At 47.4% G+C, this 18,248-nt stretch overlaps 4 protein-coding genes across 4 annotated transcripts; 2 read left to right on the forward strand and 2 right to left on the reverse strand.

Annotated features, from left to right (window-relative positions):
* Positions 1–103: 103 nt before the first annotated feature.
* Positions 104–808, forward strand: EV420DRAFT_1477066 (uncharacterized protein; the record flags this gene model as incomplete). Its single annotated transcript, XM_060469389.1, has 5 exons — positions 104–211; positions 328–350; positions 371–552; positions 598–643; positions 700–808. 5 exons carry the CDS (start codon positions 104–106, stop codon positions 806–808), a joined length of 468 nt encoding a protein of 155 aa, XP_060333932.1.
* A 12,287-nt stretch (positions 809–13,095) lies between these two features.
* Positions 13,096–13,964, forward strand: EV420DRAFT_1181512 (uncharacterized protein). The gene is made up of 4 exons (XM_060466234.1): positions 13,096–13,171; positions 13,233–13,593; positions 13,648–13,695; positions 13,749–13,964. The coding sequence occupies exons 1-4, from the start codon at positions 13,156–13,158 to the stop codon at positions 13,840–13,842; spliced, it is 519 nt and encodes a 172-aa protein (XP_060333933.1). The 5' UTR covers positions 13,096–13,155; the 3' UTR covers positions 13,843–13,964.
* A 426-nt stretch (positions 13,965–14,390) lies between these two features.
* On the reverse strand, positions 14,391–17,423 carry EV420DRAFT_1734532 (uncharacterized protein; the record flags this gene model as incomplete). The annotated part of the gene is made up of 12 exons (XM_060479985.1): positions 14,391–14,698; positions 14,817–15,040; positions 15,065–15,132; positions 15,229–15,355; positions 15,468–15,576; positions 15,648–15,833; positions 15,887–16,007; positions 16,038–16,281; positions 16,335–16,664; positions 16,714–16,895; positions 16,947–17,312; positions 17,364–17,423. The coding sequence occupies 12 exons, from the start codon at positions 17,421–17,423 to the stop codon at positions 14,391–14,393; spliced, it is 2,325 nt and encodes a 774-aa protein (XP_060333934.1).
* A 154-nt stretch (positions 17,424–17,577) lies between these two features.
* Positions 17,578–17,994, reverse strand: EV420DRAFT_1639534 (uncharacterized protein; the record flags this gene model as incomplete). The annotated part of the gene is made up of 1 exon (XM_060476982.1): positions 17,578–17,994. The coding sequence occupies one exon, from the start codon at positions 17,992–17,994 to the stop codon at positions 17,578–17,580; it is 417 nt and encodes a 138-aa protein (XP_060333935.1).
* Between the last annotated feature and the right edge of the window lie 254 nt (positions 17,995–18,248).

Consider the following 18,248-nt stretch of genomic DNA (forward strand, 5'->3'; position numbering starts at 1 on the left):
GCATGGGCTAGGGATGAGCTAGGGAGCGATTTAGGGATCGATGGCACTAATGAATATCATGGCGGGCTCGTGAGAGAAAATGGAGACCACCATTGGATCCCCCATGTCTTGGAGGACATTTGACGCCCAAACGGACATCAGGTCGCTGCCGTCATTGGACATTGGTGGCCTGATCTCCATCCTGCCCTCCCACTCTCCCCCTTCCTCCCCAGTATGCTGCCCAGTCTCCCTCTACATCCCTAGCCTAAGATCCACCCTAACCCTCATCATGCTCGAAGTCTCCTGGCTTTTCCGTCATCGTTGTCATTGTGGTTGTCACTGTTACAGGTGCCGTCCCGCTGCATGATGAGGTCTGATATGGAAACCCTAGTGATATCCTGTGTCGTCATCGTGCCACACTTGCGTGTCCAATGACAATCGAGGTCGATGCGCGTGTGGGGGGCATGGGATGGGTTGCAGCAGAATGTAGGTTGTATTGGGGCAATGGCAGGGATGCATGGGTCACGTCGTCAACGTACAGTGTTGCGGTCATATCTGGCAGTGCTGCCTTGGGTGAGGGCTTATGCGTGTGGTGGGGATGAAATGGTCACTACCCAGGGATCTTGGGGCTGCCGGATATGCCAAAAAGACCTAAATTTGACATGTCAGTATAAAAAACAATTCAAACGTACCATATACCCATGACAATGGGCAAAACAGACGAGCGAGAGGGCAGGAAAGGAAGTGGATGTGGTGGAGAGGAACAGAAAATGGTGCTGCACAGCCACTCGATCACGGTGCGGTTGTGCAGTCCGGAGTGATCGACTGAGTGGAATGCATCATCGGGATGCTTCCACTGCTCAATGTACACTCTCCGATGCCCCAAAGCATATCGGAATCTTGTATTATAGGTATAAGGATTGTGTATATATAATTTTTAATGCAACAGGATACCCTCATCTCATGATAATCCTCAATTTACGTTGGTTGCCCCACATTTTAGGGCACTTGTAAGCAAATACCAGTTCTATATATTTGTGCACCATCTCAATAGGTATGTTTTTCATTGAAAATGCAAGGTTATGTCTAGTATAAGTCAAAATAATGGTCCGATCCACCCCGATCTGCTTATAGTCTCACCATTATACCGTTTCATGCATAAGAAGTGAAAACAGAATCAGACAAAAGTTCACAAGCTCGTTTTGCGTACTACGAGTGTTCATAATATATTCACTTCAGGGCAGATCCATATATGCATTTGTATCATTGATAATTCACACAGGAAGTCTTTTTCTCATTTGTTATATCATTATTTAGATGCACATTGTGCTGCATACTTTTGTAAAAGTTGAATTCAACAATTGTCTCACCATTATTCGCATTTATTGGTCAAATAAACATGAATTAAAGGCTAATTTATTGGCATAAAATGTAAAATCATGAAATATAGATATGACTATCATATTTTCGAGGTACAGAAAGCCCTAGGAGTATGAGATTGCAAGGGTATTCTGTCCTATGCCCCTAATTGGGGTGCATCCGGCAAATTCCGACCATGGTGAGAGGGGCATTTTCCTGTTTGCGTATCAGTTGAATGACAGTATTTAGACTCTGTTAAGCATTTATATATCACATAAATGTATTTTAATTAAACTGAGCCTGAATAATCCATGTGCAATGCAGAATTTTACCCAGCTTTCAAAGCTGACAGAGCTGCCACCGCATTGGGAATGATATTTTCCCACAGTTTTATACATCCAAGTATGCATGGGTGCATCCAGCCAAAATAGGCTGCACGTGGGTCAGGAGGCAATAGTAAATCATTAAATATTATTTTTCTGGGCTGCGATTTTTTTTTCAGGCCCAAGCAACGAACACCGATCCAGTGCCCGTGGACCCTAACTTGGCAGCCATACGGCAACAGTTTCTGGACCTAGCTAGGGCTGGCGAGACTGCTACAAGGGATACGTATAATTAGGAATCAAAAAGTGATGGCATCCCTACAAGATACGTATAATTTGACATTACTATAGTTATAGGGATTTTTACAAAAGTCGCTCCACTATAGTTATAGGGAATTTTTGTAGCGAATGGACACTATAGCCTCTCCACTATGAAGCACCCTTTTGCTGAAAACAGCACTCCCAAGCTCACAAGGAGAACTTGAATCGGAATATTTGTTGAAGATAAGCCGTAGGTACTCTGGGAACCAGACCCACGCACTCGTGCACTCATCATCGTCATTGTATCACACAATATGGTCCATTGGTCAAACAACTTGATTAGTACCAGTGCCAATGCCAAGGGCATTGCAGAACCAGAGGCTCTTGTTCCGTTCAAGTTCCACGTGACAAAAAATTTCTTGACAGGTTATATAAGGAAGGAAAGGCTCTGCATTGATAAGGCCTCCCCCAAGTCTCAAGACCACGGAGATATTTCCCACGTGCTTGCATATTGCCCAGTGATGATATCATCACAAGTCACAGTCAGTTGAGAGAAGCAATGATGCTAGTCAGAGCGGGAACAAAGAGTGTCGTGCAAAATACAAAAATGAAATGGGTTCTGATTCATCATGCACATGGTTCTAAGTGTTTAATCATACTATGTTCATTTCACTCGAAGAGTCCACTGATGGACGTATACTTAGTGCCCTCCTAATTGCTGCTAAGTTTGGATCAATAGTCTCGACACTTGATACCTGTTGGATACCCGGGCCATTCCATGTTGGGGGGAAATCATTCATTGGCTGCAGATAAGATTATTTTGTCAACAATGCTAAACATCTGTGATTAACCACCCAACGACTACCATGGCCTAACCTGAATCAGTCTCTCTTCTTACGAGCCAAACCTCACTACTTACGGCCTGAGGACCAGATAAGTATTCCCGCCATTTCCCATCCAAAAGGACAACCTCGTTTACAAAGTGGCATCTTTATGGACCCCCCTTCTCACAATCGGTGTAGCAATGTGTTCCGCAACGGTCCCGATTCTTTCCCTTGAATCTCCGACCTTATTTTTAATCCCCAAATCTACTCCAGTCACAAAGTAGTTGTTTTTTACCGGTTAATGTTCAAGTCTAATCTATTACATTACAAACAAGAAACGAGAAAACATTTACATCCTGAGTAATAAGCAAATGCACAACAAAGCCGAGCAGAATGCTTACTCGGCGGCTTTGCTGCCAGCTCGCATTTTGCACCAATTCAGATCAAGGCCAGTTGAGTAATGCATACATGTGAACAAGTTCTTCACAATGCAATGCTCAAGGGCACACCATCGCATTCTAATTTGTTGGTGGAAAGTGGTTCGAGATCAGTCTATGACTGATACTCTATGGGGAAGGTGAACATGGCAATTTTAGTGAAGAGAGAGGTCACTTACTGTCTTGTGTGTTCTCTCTTATCACCTTCACACTCTGGCTCACCTCTCTCCTGTCACTGCATAAAGGACACTTGTCTGATAATGCATTTCTCGAAATAATCCTCCCATTCATAGAGAACTCAACTTCATTGGCATGGGAGGAGGTTCGTTTGCGCATACCGGTACCAAGGAAATATTCCTGGCAGTGTTCGCCGAAGACAGCGTTTGCACTGGCCTGGCATTTTCATGAATCATGCAGATTAGCTAGCACCACGTTCTGAATACGATGTTTTCTGTGACCAAAAAGTTAGCATCGACTTTGGTTTGCCAAAGAAAGGAGGAAAATGAGAAACTAAGGAACATTGGAGGTCTCTCAAGGGATATCTGCCTTTTTAAAGCGGATGGTGTCATTGTGGATGAAACACGATGTAATGTCAGACAGCCTTGATCTGAGCCGAGACTTACCAAACCATAAAGGTTGAGCGAAGGAAGCCCAATTCTGAAATAAATACTAATAACAAAAGAATTTAACATCAACGATGCTACCAAAAATGACCTGCAGGACAAAGGAGCATTGAGGCACAGAGAACATCTGCTTTTCAAGCAGATAGTGCCCTTGCGGTCGATGGAAATGCGTGCAGGGTCAGACAGCTTCAATTTGCATGGTTGCGGTCTACCTCCACTTCCTAGCCCTTCCCATGTTTTTTCTCGTTTGAAATGACCTTGCAACACAATTTCATCTTATCCATGCTGGGCCAAAGATATCATCTATATTGATACCCACCGCTTACCCTGCCCTCCTCCTCAACACCCTCACGCAGCTCGTCTGCGTCTCTGGTGTGAACCGCTTGACAATGCAGGTTAATTCACTTACCGTCACACTCGTTGAGGCTCTACCGTCCATTTTGTGCACAAATGTCCTGTAGTATCAGGGAATGGACTTGTGTACAAATCCCTGTAACTACAGGATGCAAGATTTGTGCACACATCAGGGACTGGCTTGTACACAAGTGCCCAGCCCATGCACAGCCACATCAAAGCTGTCACGCTCGATTTTTCCCACCCTTCCCTACACCCTATGCTCCGCCCTCCCGCTCATCATTGCCCACTCTGCGCTCTTTCCATTCCCCTTTTGTATTGGCTTTTATTTTTGGCTTGATCATAGTATCATCATACCAATTTGATGGGATCTCTGTGCCTGCAGACAGCCGCCATCCTTGATCTATCCAGCTCGATCCGATCTTCGACTGTCACTTGTGCCTCACCTCATCAACCGTTCAATCTTATATGTTGTTCTGAGGTCTCCAAAAACATGTCATGGTGCAGCTGCGTATACTCAACAAGAACATAGGTTAGAACTGGCCCATAAACCAGCTAAGCACCAACCAGTTGTATATACACTCGCCACGCTCTCATCATGGCTCTCTGTGAAATAGACACTCAGGTTATAGCAGTTCTGTTAGCGACCGATTACACAAACAAGATCAAACAACTAGGCGTGACTCGCACTTCGGTCAGGCGCCTTGTGTTGCTCACAGGTTTATGTGCAGGGAGCTATCGCTTAGTTGAGCGAGAGTGAGTTCAGACTAAGTTATCGGGTGAATAAACTTTAGTTCGAGACTGAGGTTTAAGACCTGCAGTCGAGCTACTTAAATACAGTTTGGGTCGTGCTAAATATACTACAAGTGTCTGCAACGGTACGGTAAACGTACTGAACCCGCATGGTAGAATGCGATCAAGTCCGGAGAATTATCATAGCGAGATTACGAGAGAGCCGATAAGATAAGATAGAGCGCGAAATCGTAATATTACCCCCCTGTTAAGGCAGTCGTCCCGACTGCAATGTAGTTTGGTTTTGGAAGGTAGGCTCCTACAAGCGAGGGTGCGTTTGGTTTTACCAGGTATTCTTGTATTGCCTGTACCAAGGGGTGGTCGACTTCTGACTCGGTTACCGACTCTGTTTCTGACCAGGAGTCGGATTCGTCTCCTCCCTCCCACCAGTCTGCAGGTGGTCGGGTAATGAACGAGACTTGTTCGAAGTCTTCGATAGCATCCCTGGCGTTGTCTAGGTCTTGTTCGTCTACCCAGGAGTTTTCCTCTCTTGGATATCCCTTCCATTTTACGAGGTATTCGATTCCAGTGCTTCGTCTTCTTCCTCTTCTGCGGGGGGCTCTTTCCCTTCGATCTACTATTTCTTCCACTTCATATTGTTCTTGTCCGTCTACTAGGTCCGGTGGTGGAGGCAAGGGCTGTATTTGGATTGGGAACTCCGGCAGGTGATACGGGGTGAGAAGGTTTTCGTTAAAGCGATCGTGGATCTTCCAAGCGGAAGGGAGGCGCAATTTATATGCGGAGGCACCATGTTTGGATAACACTTCGAATGGTCCGACACATTTATCTCCTAGCTTCTTCATTGGTCGAGGAAGATGTAGGTTCGTGGAGTCCAACCAAACTTTGTCTCCTGGTTGGTACTCTCTCGCCGTTCCTTGGTGCTTGTCATATTGTTTTTTCATCGTCTCTGCCGCCTTCTCCAGGGCTTTAGCGGTTTGCTCGTGGATTTTTTGTATTTCCGCTACGAAGTCCCTTGCTGCAGGGTTGGTGCCTTCTTTTATTGTGAGTGGCGCAAGATGAGGTTTTTGGCCGTGATTGATTTCGAAGGGTGAATAACCCGTCGCAGAGTGTTTCCGGTTGTTATGTTGGAAGGCCGCAAGCGGTAGCCATTCGCTCCAGTCATTTTGTCTATGATTGATGAAGATACGAAGGTACTTTTCGATTTCCTGATTTGCCCTCTCGGTTTGCCCATCGGTCTGTGGGTGATACGCCGTGGACGGGTTGCCTTGAATATGCAGCATCTCATAGAGTTCTTTCATGAATTTGGACATGAATTGGGGTCCCCTGTCCGAGATCACCTTTTGGGGCATTCCGTGTTTGGCCCAGACGTGATCTCTAAGGATCTTTGCCCATCCTGCCGAGGTCAGTTCAGTGGAGCATGGTACAGGGATGACTTCTTTGGAAAATCGATCCACGATCATGAGGATGGCATTGTACCCATTTGAGTTGGGTAGTTCACCGATCATGTCCACCGTGATGTGCTCCCATGGTCGCGTAGGTACGGCGTGTGGGTGTAGAGGTGCTCGTTTCTTTTGAGTGTTCGTCTTAGTCCTTTGACAGGCTTCGCAGCCTTTCACGTATCTTTCCACATCGTTTTTGAGTTTCAGCCACCAATACTCTCTTTGCACCAGCTCCTTGGTCTTTTCAATTCCGGGGTGCCCAGTGGTAATGTGGTCATGATAGATGGCGATTAATTCCCCTCGTAATTTGGCGTCTCGAGGAACATATAGCCGTCCATCATAATGCAGTAGTCCATCCTTTTGAACTATTCCCCGGGGATGATGAAGGGATGCTTCGATCCCTTTGTCCCATCGAGTATTGTCCCTCAACGCCGTTCGGATGCATTTGTGGATTTCCTCCTCCCCTGGCATTATCAAGGCTCTGAACATTTCCGGCTTGAGTATTATCACTTCTTTATTGTCTTCTCCCCCTTGGTCGTGGTCCGCTCTTCTGGATAGTAGGTCTGCCTTCTTGTTGGCCGTTCCCGGTTTATGGTGTAGCGTGAAATGATATTCCGCCAACTCGGTAACCCATCGTGCTTGCCTTCGGTTGAGCTTTTGGGGTTTGCGGAAGTACTGCAGGTTCTGATGATCTGTCCAGATCTCAAATTCCTGATAAGCGCCCATTAGATAGTGTCTCCAGTCTTCAAGGGCCAGCATGATCGCTAGGAGCTCTTTGTCGTAAATTTCATAGTTTCGTTCCGTGACCGTTAAGGCTTTGGATAAAAACGCCACCGGTCTCCACTTTCCTTCTTGTTCTTGTGATAGAACCGCCCCTATTGCTCCTTCGCTTGCATCCGCTTCCACACGATATTTTCCTGTTCATGTGGGTATGGCTAGTACTACCTCCTCAGCTAGCTTCCTTTTGATCTCTTGGAACGCACTGTCTTGGGCTGTTCCCCACTTCCACTCGGTCTTCCCCGTGAGCTGAGTTAGGGGTCATACATGTTTGCTGTAGTCACGTATGAACCTTCGGTAGAAGTTGGTGAACCCCAAGAACAATTGTAGCTCTCGTTTCTTGGTGGGTTGGGGCCATTCTGTGATTCCTTTGACCTTTATGGGGTCCATACGGATTGCGCCTTGGCTAATGATTACTCCGAGGTATTCCGTTTCTAATACCTCGAATTCACATTTTTCCGCTTTTAGGAAGAGGTTATTGGCCCAGAGGATGGCTAAGACTTCTCGTACGACCTCCCGATGTTTGTCCTTGTCCTTTGTACAGATCAAGATGTCATCCAGGTATACTGTGACATCTCCCCTGGCGATCTGTTCTTTGAATAGGTCATTCATCATCCATTGGAAGGTTGCGGGAGAATTGGTGAGTCCAAAAAACATCACCATTGGTTCGAATAATCCTCGGTTTGTTCGAAAAGCGGCTTTCCACTCATCTCCCCCCTTGATCCGTACATTGTTATACCCCCATCTTACGTCTAGCTTGGTGAAATACTTGGCGTCCTTGAGCTGATCCATTAGTTCCCCAATGAGTGGAAGGGGATATCGGTTTTTAATGGTCATCTCGTTAAGTTTTCGGTAATCTTGTACAGGCCGAAGTTTTCCATCCTTCTTTTTGACAAAAAAGAAGGGGGAAGCCATTGGGGATTTTGAGGGTCGGATCCTTCCGGATTCTAAGTTCTCATCCAAGAACTTGTCCAGTTCTTCTTGTTCGACTGAATTGAGCGGATAGACTTTACAGTCTAGACTTGCGTTCGCGTTGGGGGTGAGTTCGATGGCATGGTCCCATGGTTTTCGTGGTGGTAGCTCATCAAAGTTTTCCTTAGCGAAGACGTCTCTATATTCCCGATATTGCTCCGGTACTATTTCCTCGAACGTCTTTGCTTCTTTGGCCTGGTTTGCTTTGGCGGCTAGCTCGTTGGCTTTACTTCCCATGGCTCGAACATGAAGGGCTTCTTGAAAGTCTATCACGAGGATAGTGTCTCCCTCCTCTACCTCAGTTCCCCATTGCTGTTCTGGGTCCTCATCGGGGAGAAGGAAGGGTATTTTACAGCAGGAGCATCGAGTTAGTGTTACAGCTCCCGTTTTCCAATTGATGATAGGGTTATGTCTTTTGAGCCAGTCGTGTCCTAGGAATAGTGGTACGTTCCCTAGGTCCACAACGGCTAGATCGATCTTTTCGTGATGGTCTCCTATCGTCATTCGTAGTTCCACTACCTCAGTGATGTCTCCTCCCTTGTTTCGGCTGCCGTCGGCATTGTATACCACCTGTGCCTTGGGTAACTTTACCGTATTCATTTGATGCTCCCGTACAAAGGTTTGGTTTATGCAGCTCCCGGTACATCCACTGTCGACTAGAGCGTTGACTGCTCGTACTTGGCCGGTATCCAAGGTTTCGAGTTGTACCTGAATGTTAACGCTCCGTCCTTTTTCTCCTCGAATATATTGGGGGGGCACCCGTAGGTCCTCCATATTTTGTAAACACATTTCCCGCTGCCTGTAGGTTTCCTTTGAAGAACCGATGAGGTCTAGGACCAGATCCTCGTCTACTTCTATGAGGCGTCTGGGGTGTATCCACATGCGTAGAGTGGTGAGCTTCCCTTCCATCGTTTTTTCTTGCCTCATTTTCCTTCTTACCCACTCGGCGCTATGTGGTTTAAGCCACCCTTTATCCCACTTGTCGTCATAATATTCCTCTTCTAGTTCGGTTACCTCATAGTCGTCCAGGTACTCCTCAGTGTGGATCACCGGGTCTTCCCCTCGGGTCTTGATACTTTGTTGGTAACTGTAATCGTCTTCCTCATCGGGCACTTCTTCGAGAGAAACGGTTTTTTTATTGCAAGTAGGAGAAGCACATAATGGTCCCACCGACCCGCCCACCGGGGAACACGAGCCCCCGGTGCCATTATGTGTTAGTGATGAAGGGGGTAGACGTACCGTAAAGGGCTGTGAAGGGATGGGGTCCCCGGTCGTCTGGACTGTTCTTTGCGGGGCAGCGGTTTTCTTGCTGGGGATTCGCGTTCCCTCTTGCGGCTCCGTTCCACGATGGGGGCAGCCGGTCACTCGTGGCTGGCGCGTACATTCCGCCCCCGAGTGGGGTTCTTCACTGCTCGCCTTGGGCTCGGCCGCTCTTCCTCTGTTCCCCGCGCCGTCATCTGCCCCCGACGGAGTGAGGTTGATCCCGAGTGTCCCGCCGCCTTTCGCAGGACTAGCTGCTTGTGCTTTCGCACCGGTGGCCAAGGATCTTGAGTGGGGTTCTTCTTCGAGCATGGTGGGAATCCCCTGTACACCGTTCTTCTTTATATGTGACTTTGTAATTTCATTTTGTGATAGCGTGAAAGTTTTGTCATTGCCTTGAGATACTACATGCGGTACATTAGTCCGACCTGCGGGGTTCTGTGACGCACCACTAAATGAAATTATGTCCTTAGCCGACGCGCGTTTGTCGCTTACGCCGCCGGCTCGTCTTTTACCTCCTCGATCTTTGATGTGGAGGCTTCCCCTTCTTCATCCTTTAGTACTTGCTGATACATTGCGCGGATTTGAGCTCGAGAGAACTTGGGCTGGTGCTTGACGAGCCAGGTGCTTTCATCCTTGGGGCACTTGTTGTCTTGCTTCCTATGGCCTTTGTGACTGCAGCGGAAGCATTGCCCTTCCTTGTGCAGTCGATCTATCTCCATAGGCTGCCCTTGGCCCCCATACGTGGTGCCCATTCCTGTCTTCTTGTCACCCTGGGAATTCCTGGGGTTCCCGGCTTTTCCCGTTCCCTTGTTCTGCTGACCCTGCGTTCCTTGGTTTCGGCCCGCGTCTTCAGCTAAGCCTACTCGGTAGTTATAGTCCATCTGCTCCACCCTGAACTTCCATTCCGCATATGTTCGGGGTAGGGCAGTACCGGTAGCGTGTATGGCGGTTTTGACGTTCTTTCGAATAGCCGGTTTGAGTATCTCGATCATGTATTCCTCATTATGGCGTTTGCCAGATTCTTTGGCTAAACGTTCGAAATCCCGGAAGAATTCCTTGGCCAACTTGTAAGTGTTCTGTCGGATACGTTTGAACTCCTGTAGTTTGAGTTCCACCTCGGCGTTGGTTCTGAACTGATCTTCAATTGTTTGCCGGAATACGTGCCATGCGGGATATCGCAGGTATCCGCACGTTTCATCATAGTATTCGTCTCTAGCATGATTCCACCAATGCAATGCTTTGTCTGTGAGTCGAAAGGTGCAGAACACCACCCTGTTAGGGTTTTGTCCATGCGCGTTCATGGTGAACTGTTGAGGGAATACGTTGAAGTAGTCTTCGCACTGGTTAAGGAATCGGTCTACGTCGCTTGACTCTCCTTTGAACTTCTCGGGGGGATCCGCTAGCTGCGGTTTTACTTGTCCCCAGGGGTTCGTGTTTGCCACCCCAACTATGAATGGTGGTGGCGTGTTGGGTGGTTGGACAGGGTCGGTGGGGATAGGGATTGCTGCCGGACGCGGTAATGATCGTAGTGCTGGGTTATGATGCGGGGATAAAGGTCCTTGCGGTGCGGGAGGTGGTACCACGGGGACTGCTGCGCCTGTGCTTCCTGGTGTTCCTGCTGCTGCGAATAGCTGGCTAGGGTCAACGTACCCTGTCCTTCGGAGAATGGATAGGTGGCTTAAGTCCACCGTGCTTCCGCTGGACGTTTCTGATGGTGCTGGTACCTGGTATCTGTCTCCGGGGTCCGTGTAGTCGTCTGGGTGTACTTGGTTCCATAGAATATTTGTGTGGAACACGGTTTCTCGGTAAATTACCTGGGCCCCGGTTTGTGAATTCTTCTCCTTTTGGAAGTACCTTCCTTGCGGTGAGCTGTTCCATGACAGCTCCCACGGTAACTTCTTCTCTGTCCATCGTAGCATTTCCAAATAGGTCATATTTTCTAGCTCGGCCTCAGTAGGTTCCCGAGCTAGATCCTTCCACGAATTCTGGAATGACATCCTCGTCTCCATACTCTCCGACTCGATGCTGTTGTCGTAAATCGAAGTCTGCCCTATTCCAGGGTTCTCATAGATTTCTCCTTCTTCTAAGTCTGATTGGTCAGACTCGTTCGAAAGGCTCCGTACTTCCTGTGACGATACGGTTCCAGTTTCAAATGATTCTTGCCCACTCGTTGACCCTGAGTATGACCTGATCGAAGTCTGGTCTTCGGGGTCTATCCCATACCCAGGGTGCAACGAAGGGGATAGGGGCTGCGTGGGGGTGTTCGGGTGCAAGGGGATAGATGGCGTATGGGATGACTGAGGTGGGGGCTTCAATTCCTTCGTACATGAGCCATGCGTCGGCGTAGTCCTGCAGCTGTCTGCATACATTGCAGCTGGCGTCGGCGTCGTACGTGGGTCCGCAGTTGTCGAGCTCGGTAGTTGCTTCCCCGGCCCGATCGTTGACGATGATTGGGGTGTTTGGGCGGGTGACGAGGTTGAGGTAGTTGTCTTCGTCGTCTGATGGGTCATTGCGGGTGTAGTGGTAGCCCCATGTTTCTCCCCTGGAGTCCAGTCTTGGAGGGGACCAGTTGTTGCGTGGCCCTGGGAGCTCATCGCTGTCGTAGTCCTCCTCTGAATCGCTGCTTTCCTCATTTGAACTGCTTCCAGTTCCATCTTCAGCCTCTCTTCTTTCTCCCAGATGGTATCTAAGCCCTCGCTGATAGACGCGCTGCCCGTCTGAATCATACCCAGGGTTGGCGGCTGAGTTTTCGGTTGAAGTGGGGGAGGGGGCGTTCCAGGGGTCACTTCCTTCGCTTTCCCCTTCGCTTTCTTCTTCGGTAATGGGAGAGAGAACACGCTGGTCCACCCCTTGTTCATAGATTCCCTGCTCTTCTTCTTCTTCAATGACTGGGCCTCTTTGTGTGGGCCATCCTTCCATCTCGGCGCTGGACTCACTGGACTTGTCTGAGTCGGAGTCTTCTGTGATCCACTCGTCGTCGGTAATGAAGATGAAATGGATAATGGGTTCGGGCCTGTTGTCAACGTAGTTGGGAGGGGGTGTGTTCGGTCGTCTAGCCTCCGGGTTGGGGGCTTCGACAGGGATAGTTTCTTCGGAGACTGGCTCCTGGTTTTGTCGGTATTCGTATCCATATAGGAATGCGAGATAGGCTACGGCAATAAAGCCTTGTAGTCCAAAGAGGTCGGTGAGGTACTGTTCGATGGGGTTCATTCGTTACTGTTCGACAATGTGGTTGTTGTTGAAGAGTAAGAAAGTCTCGAACTAATTGTTAGCGACCGATTACACAAACAAGATCAAACAACTAGGCGTGACTCACACTTCGGTCAGGCGCCTTGTGTTGCTCGCAGGTTTATGTGCAGGGAGCTATCACTTAGTTGAGTGAGAGTGAGTTCAGACTAAGTTATCGGGTGAATAAACTTTAGTTCGAGACTGAGGTTTAAGACCTGCAGTCGAGCTACTTAAATACAGTTTGGGTCGTGCTAAATATACTACAAGTGTCTGCAACGGTACGGTAAACGTACTGAACCCACATGGTAGAATGCGATCAAGTCCGGAGAATTATCATAGCGAGATTACGAGAGAGCTGATAAGATAAGATAGAGCGCAAAATCGTAATAAGTTCATTTCAATTCAACGAAAACATTTCCTTTGAGATGTATTAGAGGTTAGAGTATATCTCATCTACCTCTTGACAATCAGTTACGAGTGCTGATGGCTCTCCAATTTTGTGTACAGATGGCTCACCTGCCTTGTGCACAAATAACCCGCAATCTTATGGCTTCTCGCTGTCCATGGGGGGGCTTCCTGGTTTGTGTACAACTGTGCCTTCTTCCACTGTGAGCTCTGATAGGTCTCTGGCTCTGTACAGATGGCTCTCCTGCACTGTGCACAAATGCCTTCAACTGTTATTATTTCCCACTGTGCACAAGGAATCCTCCTGACTTGTACACAAATCTGCCTACATTGTACACAGGTGAATGGCCTGCATTGTGTACACCGAAAGCCTGGTGCCACATTATTTGGGTAGGTCCTTTTTGGATATATATTGCCCTGCTGGAGCTGTTGCTCGTCCATCTAAATGCCATGCCCCTCACAGAACAGTTGTCTGATACCACAGCCATCCATGCTACCGATGATGATCCAACATCTGCTGACAGTGACCAGCTTGACATGAGATCACTTTTTGACTTTGAATCTTTGTTTGACGATTTTTCTACCCCATTCTCACCGTTTGTCTGACACTTCTGTACTATTCACCTTATTGATTACTTTGCCTTGTTCAGGACCATGCTCTTCTATCATCCCTACAACGATCTACACACCCTCAAAGTGTAAGAGTATATAACTATGCTGTTTTGATTACTCTTGCTCACTCTTTATCCAGCAGAATCATTGGAGTCCTACGCATCCCTGGACTCTATGAATACGCAATCCGGCTGGAATATACCCCTGAACAGCGGCTCTGGCTTGCCAATTGAGGTCCTCGATTCGAACGTGCTGTTCGCCAGAACCGGATCCGCTCCTTTTTCCGGCGCATCTGGCATGAATGGTTTGTCGAATGGCCCATTGAACGTGGTGCTACACAAACAGCCAAGGAGTACAAGCGGATGAGGGCAGATCAGGAACAAAGGAAAATTGTATGTCTTGTTCTGTCCATCTCGACTGTGCTGCTTATGTTTAACTACCCAGGAAATCTTTACTTTGTATATTATGGGCCTCAAGAATCGCTGGGTTGAGAATGGCCCACCGCCTGAAAATTGGACCCTGGCAGGAGTGTTCGCAAAGCTCAATGAGCTCGAGGATATGATCATGCGATGGTTCAAGGAAGTCGAACATTATTTTGTGGAGGTGGAGGAGCACTGGAATCTAGAGGATCTACATATCTAGACTTTGAGTTCATGTACTACACTGCGTGAAGAGCACAGATAAATCCTTTCAGTTACATTTGAATGTTAATACAAAATGGTAAAGAAGCGGTACAAGTAGTACAAGGAAGATATTATTGGAAGCCCGAAGAACGTGGTACCTATGATCGATGGCCATGCAAGTCAAGATCCATTGTCGGATCAAAGTCAACTGAAGGTGCTGGCAAAGAGGCCAATACTTCGTTCCATCGAGTTGCCGCACTTGCACTAAGGTCTGACCAGAGAGTGGCCTGCCTCAGTGCATATGCTTTTGCTCCTGGTAAATCTGTGCAAGTGGCTCGGCCCTTCCACATGCCACTATAATATTGGAAAGTGACTTGAACCCAACAGATCTCCTCTGTCAGAAGATCGCACTCCTCTTGCCATCGCTGAGCATGCATGCAGGACTTGCACCATTCAATGTGCAACGCTTGAACAAAGGCATGTCAGTACGTGATTACTATTTCTTTGACTTCAAATTGATTCACCTTCTTGTAGTCCTTTCTCGCCTCCCTGGAGGTTTGTCTTCCATATCCATGACAACGTACGCTGTCCCTCCGAGGTCGTCTCATTATATGAATCCAAACCATGGACATCTTCCGCCTTCAAGGGAGATAGTCCTGCCTTCCACTCCTTCTGACCTAACGCTGTAGATACCGCTTCCAAGGCCATGTAAACCTGCCTGTAACATGCAGCATCTGCTTGTATTTTGGTCTCCACCCTATGCATCAGCACATTTGCTTTGGTCCCATAACACTGTCCATGGGAAAACCTTTGGCGCCATATCACCAGATACGATTTCAACAGTAGGTGATCATGTAAAGTCGCTAAGGTATCATGTGCCTGGGCAAGACGCAACCGGCGCTCATCGTTGATGACGGTGTTTTGAATGTTGGTTTGTACAGCGTTGAGTCACAGTGCATGAGAAGGAAGGTATAAAGGTATCTTGGAGGTATGGACTTCAACACCTGGAGCACGACGATCGTCATCCCTAGCACATAGTAAAGTAGTTCTTGGCATGTACACCTTCTGTACATCAATCCAAGCTTCGATCTTGCGAGAAATGCAGTTGGCTTGTTGTTGAACTCTAGTATGTTGGAGATTGGTCGAGTGTGCTCCAAGTACAGCCATATCATCGACCAGTCATACCCTTAAGATATTGTCAGACAAGGGACTTCAAGACGTGCTGGACAACATACTGTGCTTCTTCTAATTGCAGACCCTGAGCGATGAATTCGCTAGGACTAACATCATGGTGAATTTCAATCTTGGTTTCCTGCTTTTCTTCTCTGACCAACTCAAGGCATACTGCATTTTCAGTGACAGCTTAATTTCACATTACATGAGCAAAAGTGGTATCGGCAAGATAGAAGACTTACAATGTAAAGTTGGGGCAAAAGGATTAGGCTGTGAGCAATCCTGCTCCCAAGTTAACACCATAGAGCACCACTGGATGATGGCATCTGCATGTTTGCTTTGCAGAGCATCTTCATAACTTATAAATTCAGCTACATGCTCCACACGTGCTTTGAACGCATCCCGAAATTTTTCACAGAGTGTCTGTGCTGTTCATGTTCATCAACTGAAATGTCGAATATGGTAGCAGAGAACAACGTACCCATGATCACAATTTTCCGCCAATTGTAGTCCCCAAAATGGTCATCATGGGTATCCTGACGTGATCCTGGACCCATTTCCTTGGTGCTATTTGCCAAGGCATTGGTTGCAGCCCATGTTCTCTCGGGTGCTTCTCCATCTGTTCATCCTACTTTCGCTGAGAAGTTGAAGGAAAAGTTGTTGCGACACTTGAGGATATGCGCCAGCAAATGGAACTTTGGCACAAGATAGAGTATGTTGTGCTCCAGTTGGCCAGGTTGCAGATCCATTGGATATTTGCTGATACGTACAAAAAGGTTCTTGTGCCACTGGCATGCGATATTGTATGAAATCACAAGGTCAGGTGGCATATCACAAGTCAGGGTTGACAAGACGAAGTAGTCCATGTTGATGTACCTAGGCAGGACCATTATGAGTACTTGGATCCTTCATATGGAGACCAGACATACCTTTCACCCTTCTGAAGATCACCAACAGATAAAGGGCACTTCATATCGTGGCGACCACATACTACAGCTCCGACACCAGTTGCTGCCACCTCTTGACCTCCATGGCTATTGGCCAGCTTGACGGCATCGTGGTTGTTGCAAGTGCTTTTTTCTTCTGCCAGGATAATTTTGCCATACATCTCAAGAAACAACCAAAAGGAATTTTCCTTGACAAAGTAACCATAGCCACGGTTCAAACTCGGGTCATTATCTTCATTTGATACGTTCAGGCAGCAGAGCTGAAAATTGGCATCAACTGCAAGAAAGAGGCGATACAGCCAATGTTTTCCTCTGGAATCTGATATTAACACTGTGCCATGATACTTCTCGATACACTTACAGGTTTTCGTTCCAACCACGGGGTAGATTCACATGAGGATGGGGACAGGCAGGACAACATAGTACCAATTCACCAGGCCTCGTCTCTGCAATCCCACCAGGTTCATGGCCACGGCTGAAACGTTTCAAAGAGCACAAGTGATGCCACTCGCACATTATCCATAGGAAGGTATCATACCGATCCTAGTGTCATGGTGAGATGTGAGAAAAGAAGCATGGAAAGGACAGACATACTGGGGGTGTATATAGTCCAGTGTTATCTGAGAGGCATGCCAGTGTGTGATAAAACTCGTATGCAGAAACCTTGGACATGAAAGACAAAACTTGAAATAGGTGGAGAACATGAAATGTGGCAGCCGTTTGAGGATAAATTGTTGTCGTGGGCCACAGGCGGCTCCTAAGTAATTGAACCTGTTGCTCAATGGATTGTGTACAGTTGCAAAATCCCATCTGCACTGTATGAATACCATCAACATCAATTACCACAAAGGATTTGACGATGGCTGGAAGAACACATTTCTGGCCAAGTCGGTGACCTAACTGTATTACTAGGCCGAGGTTCGCCAGAGTCGTTCTTTTGAAGTAGGTACCTGTCCATTCCTGAAAATGGCTTGTAAGCATAGACTTGGCCAAGCAGAATTTTCACGTTACCTCAACTTTGTGAAAAGGCATCGCCCAATGACCATCCACGGTGCAGCTAGCACAAAGCATTTGTCCATCAAAACAAGAGACACAACGATATTAGCCTTGATCAGCGTGACAAACATGGCACTGCTCAATTCCTGAGGCTGGTGCCTCCAAACATAAGATCTCTGCCATGAATGCCTCACACTGGGATGTCCATACTAAAAGTGGGTGGTCCTAGTTAAATTTCAGCCACAAGTTCTTGAGGTATAAAGCTTCCACTTATGCCTAAAGGCCTAGGATGCTGCACTCCTTCTTCCACACCATGGGCGACCTCCGCAGGAGTGGTATAGTCTGGGTCAAGGAAAGAAAGCCCAGAGAGACCAGCGAGTAATGAAGAGGTATCATAGAAAGTAGGTTCTGGAGGAGGCAAAGGAGGATCTTGTGTATTCATGGCAGAGATAGGTCCTGGCTGTATCGCTATGGCAGTTGTTCGCACACTGATGCCGGAAGAACCGACTTGAGAGGAATAGTCCATGTGATGGTGATATGTCTGTGAGGAGCGAGGGACACGAATACGAACTTCCTCTTCATCGCTAGCTTCATCAATGATGTCCACTGGTGCATGGCCACCCTTTTTTCTGCGATTATAGTTCATGAGAGTAAGTTGTGCAAGTGGAGGGACCAGTGCTGCTTACAGAGAACTCATTTGGAAAGGATTTTAATCTCCTGCACGACTCTGCCAGAAAACAACCAGACATGAAGACAGCACTTGATAACAGCTCTTAAGCTCAGGAAACCAAGACCACCGATGTATAGCCAGATTTTATCCGAGAGGACCGCATATTTGGAAGAGATTTTAATCTCCAGTGCAACTGTGCCAGAAAGCAACTGGACATTAAGATGGCAGTT

Source organism: Desarmillaria tabescens (assembly GCF_030435595.1).
Source record: "Desarmillaria tabescens strain CCBAS 213 chromosome Unknown EV420scaffold_9, whole genome shotgun sequence".
Taxonomy (NCBI): Eukaryota; Fungi; Basidiomycota; class Agaricomycetes; order Agaricales; family Physalacriaceae; genus Desarmillaria; species Desarmillaria tabescens.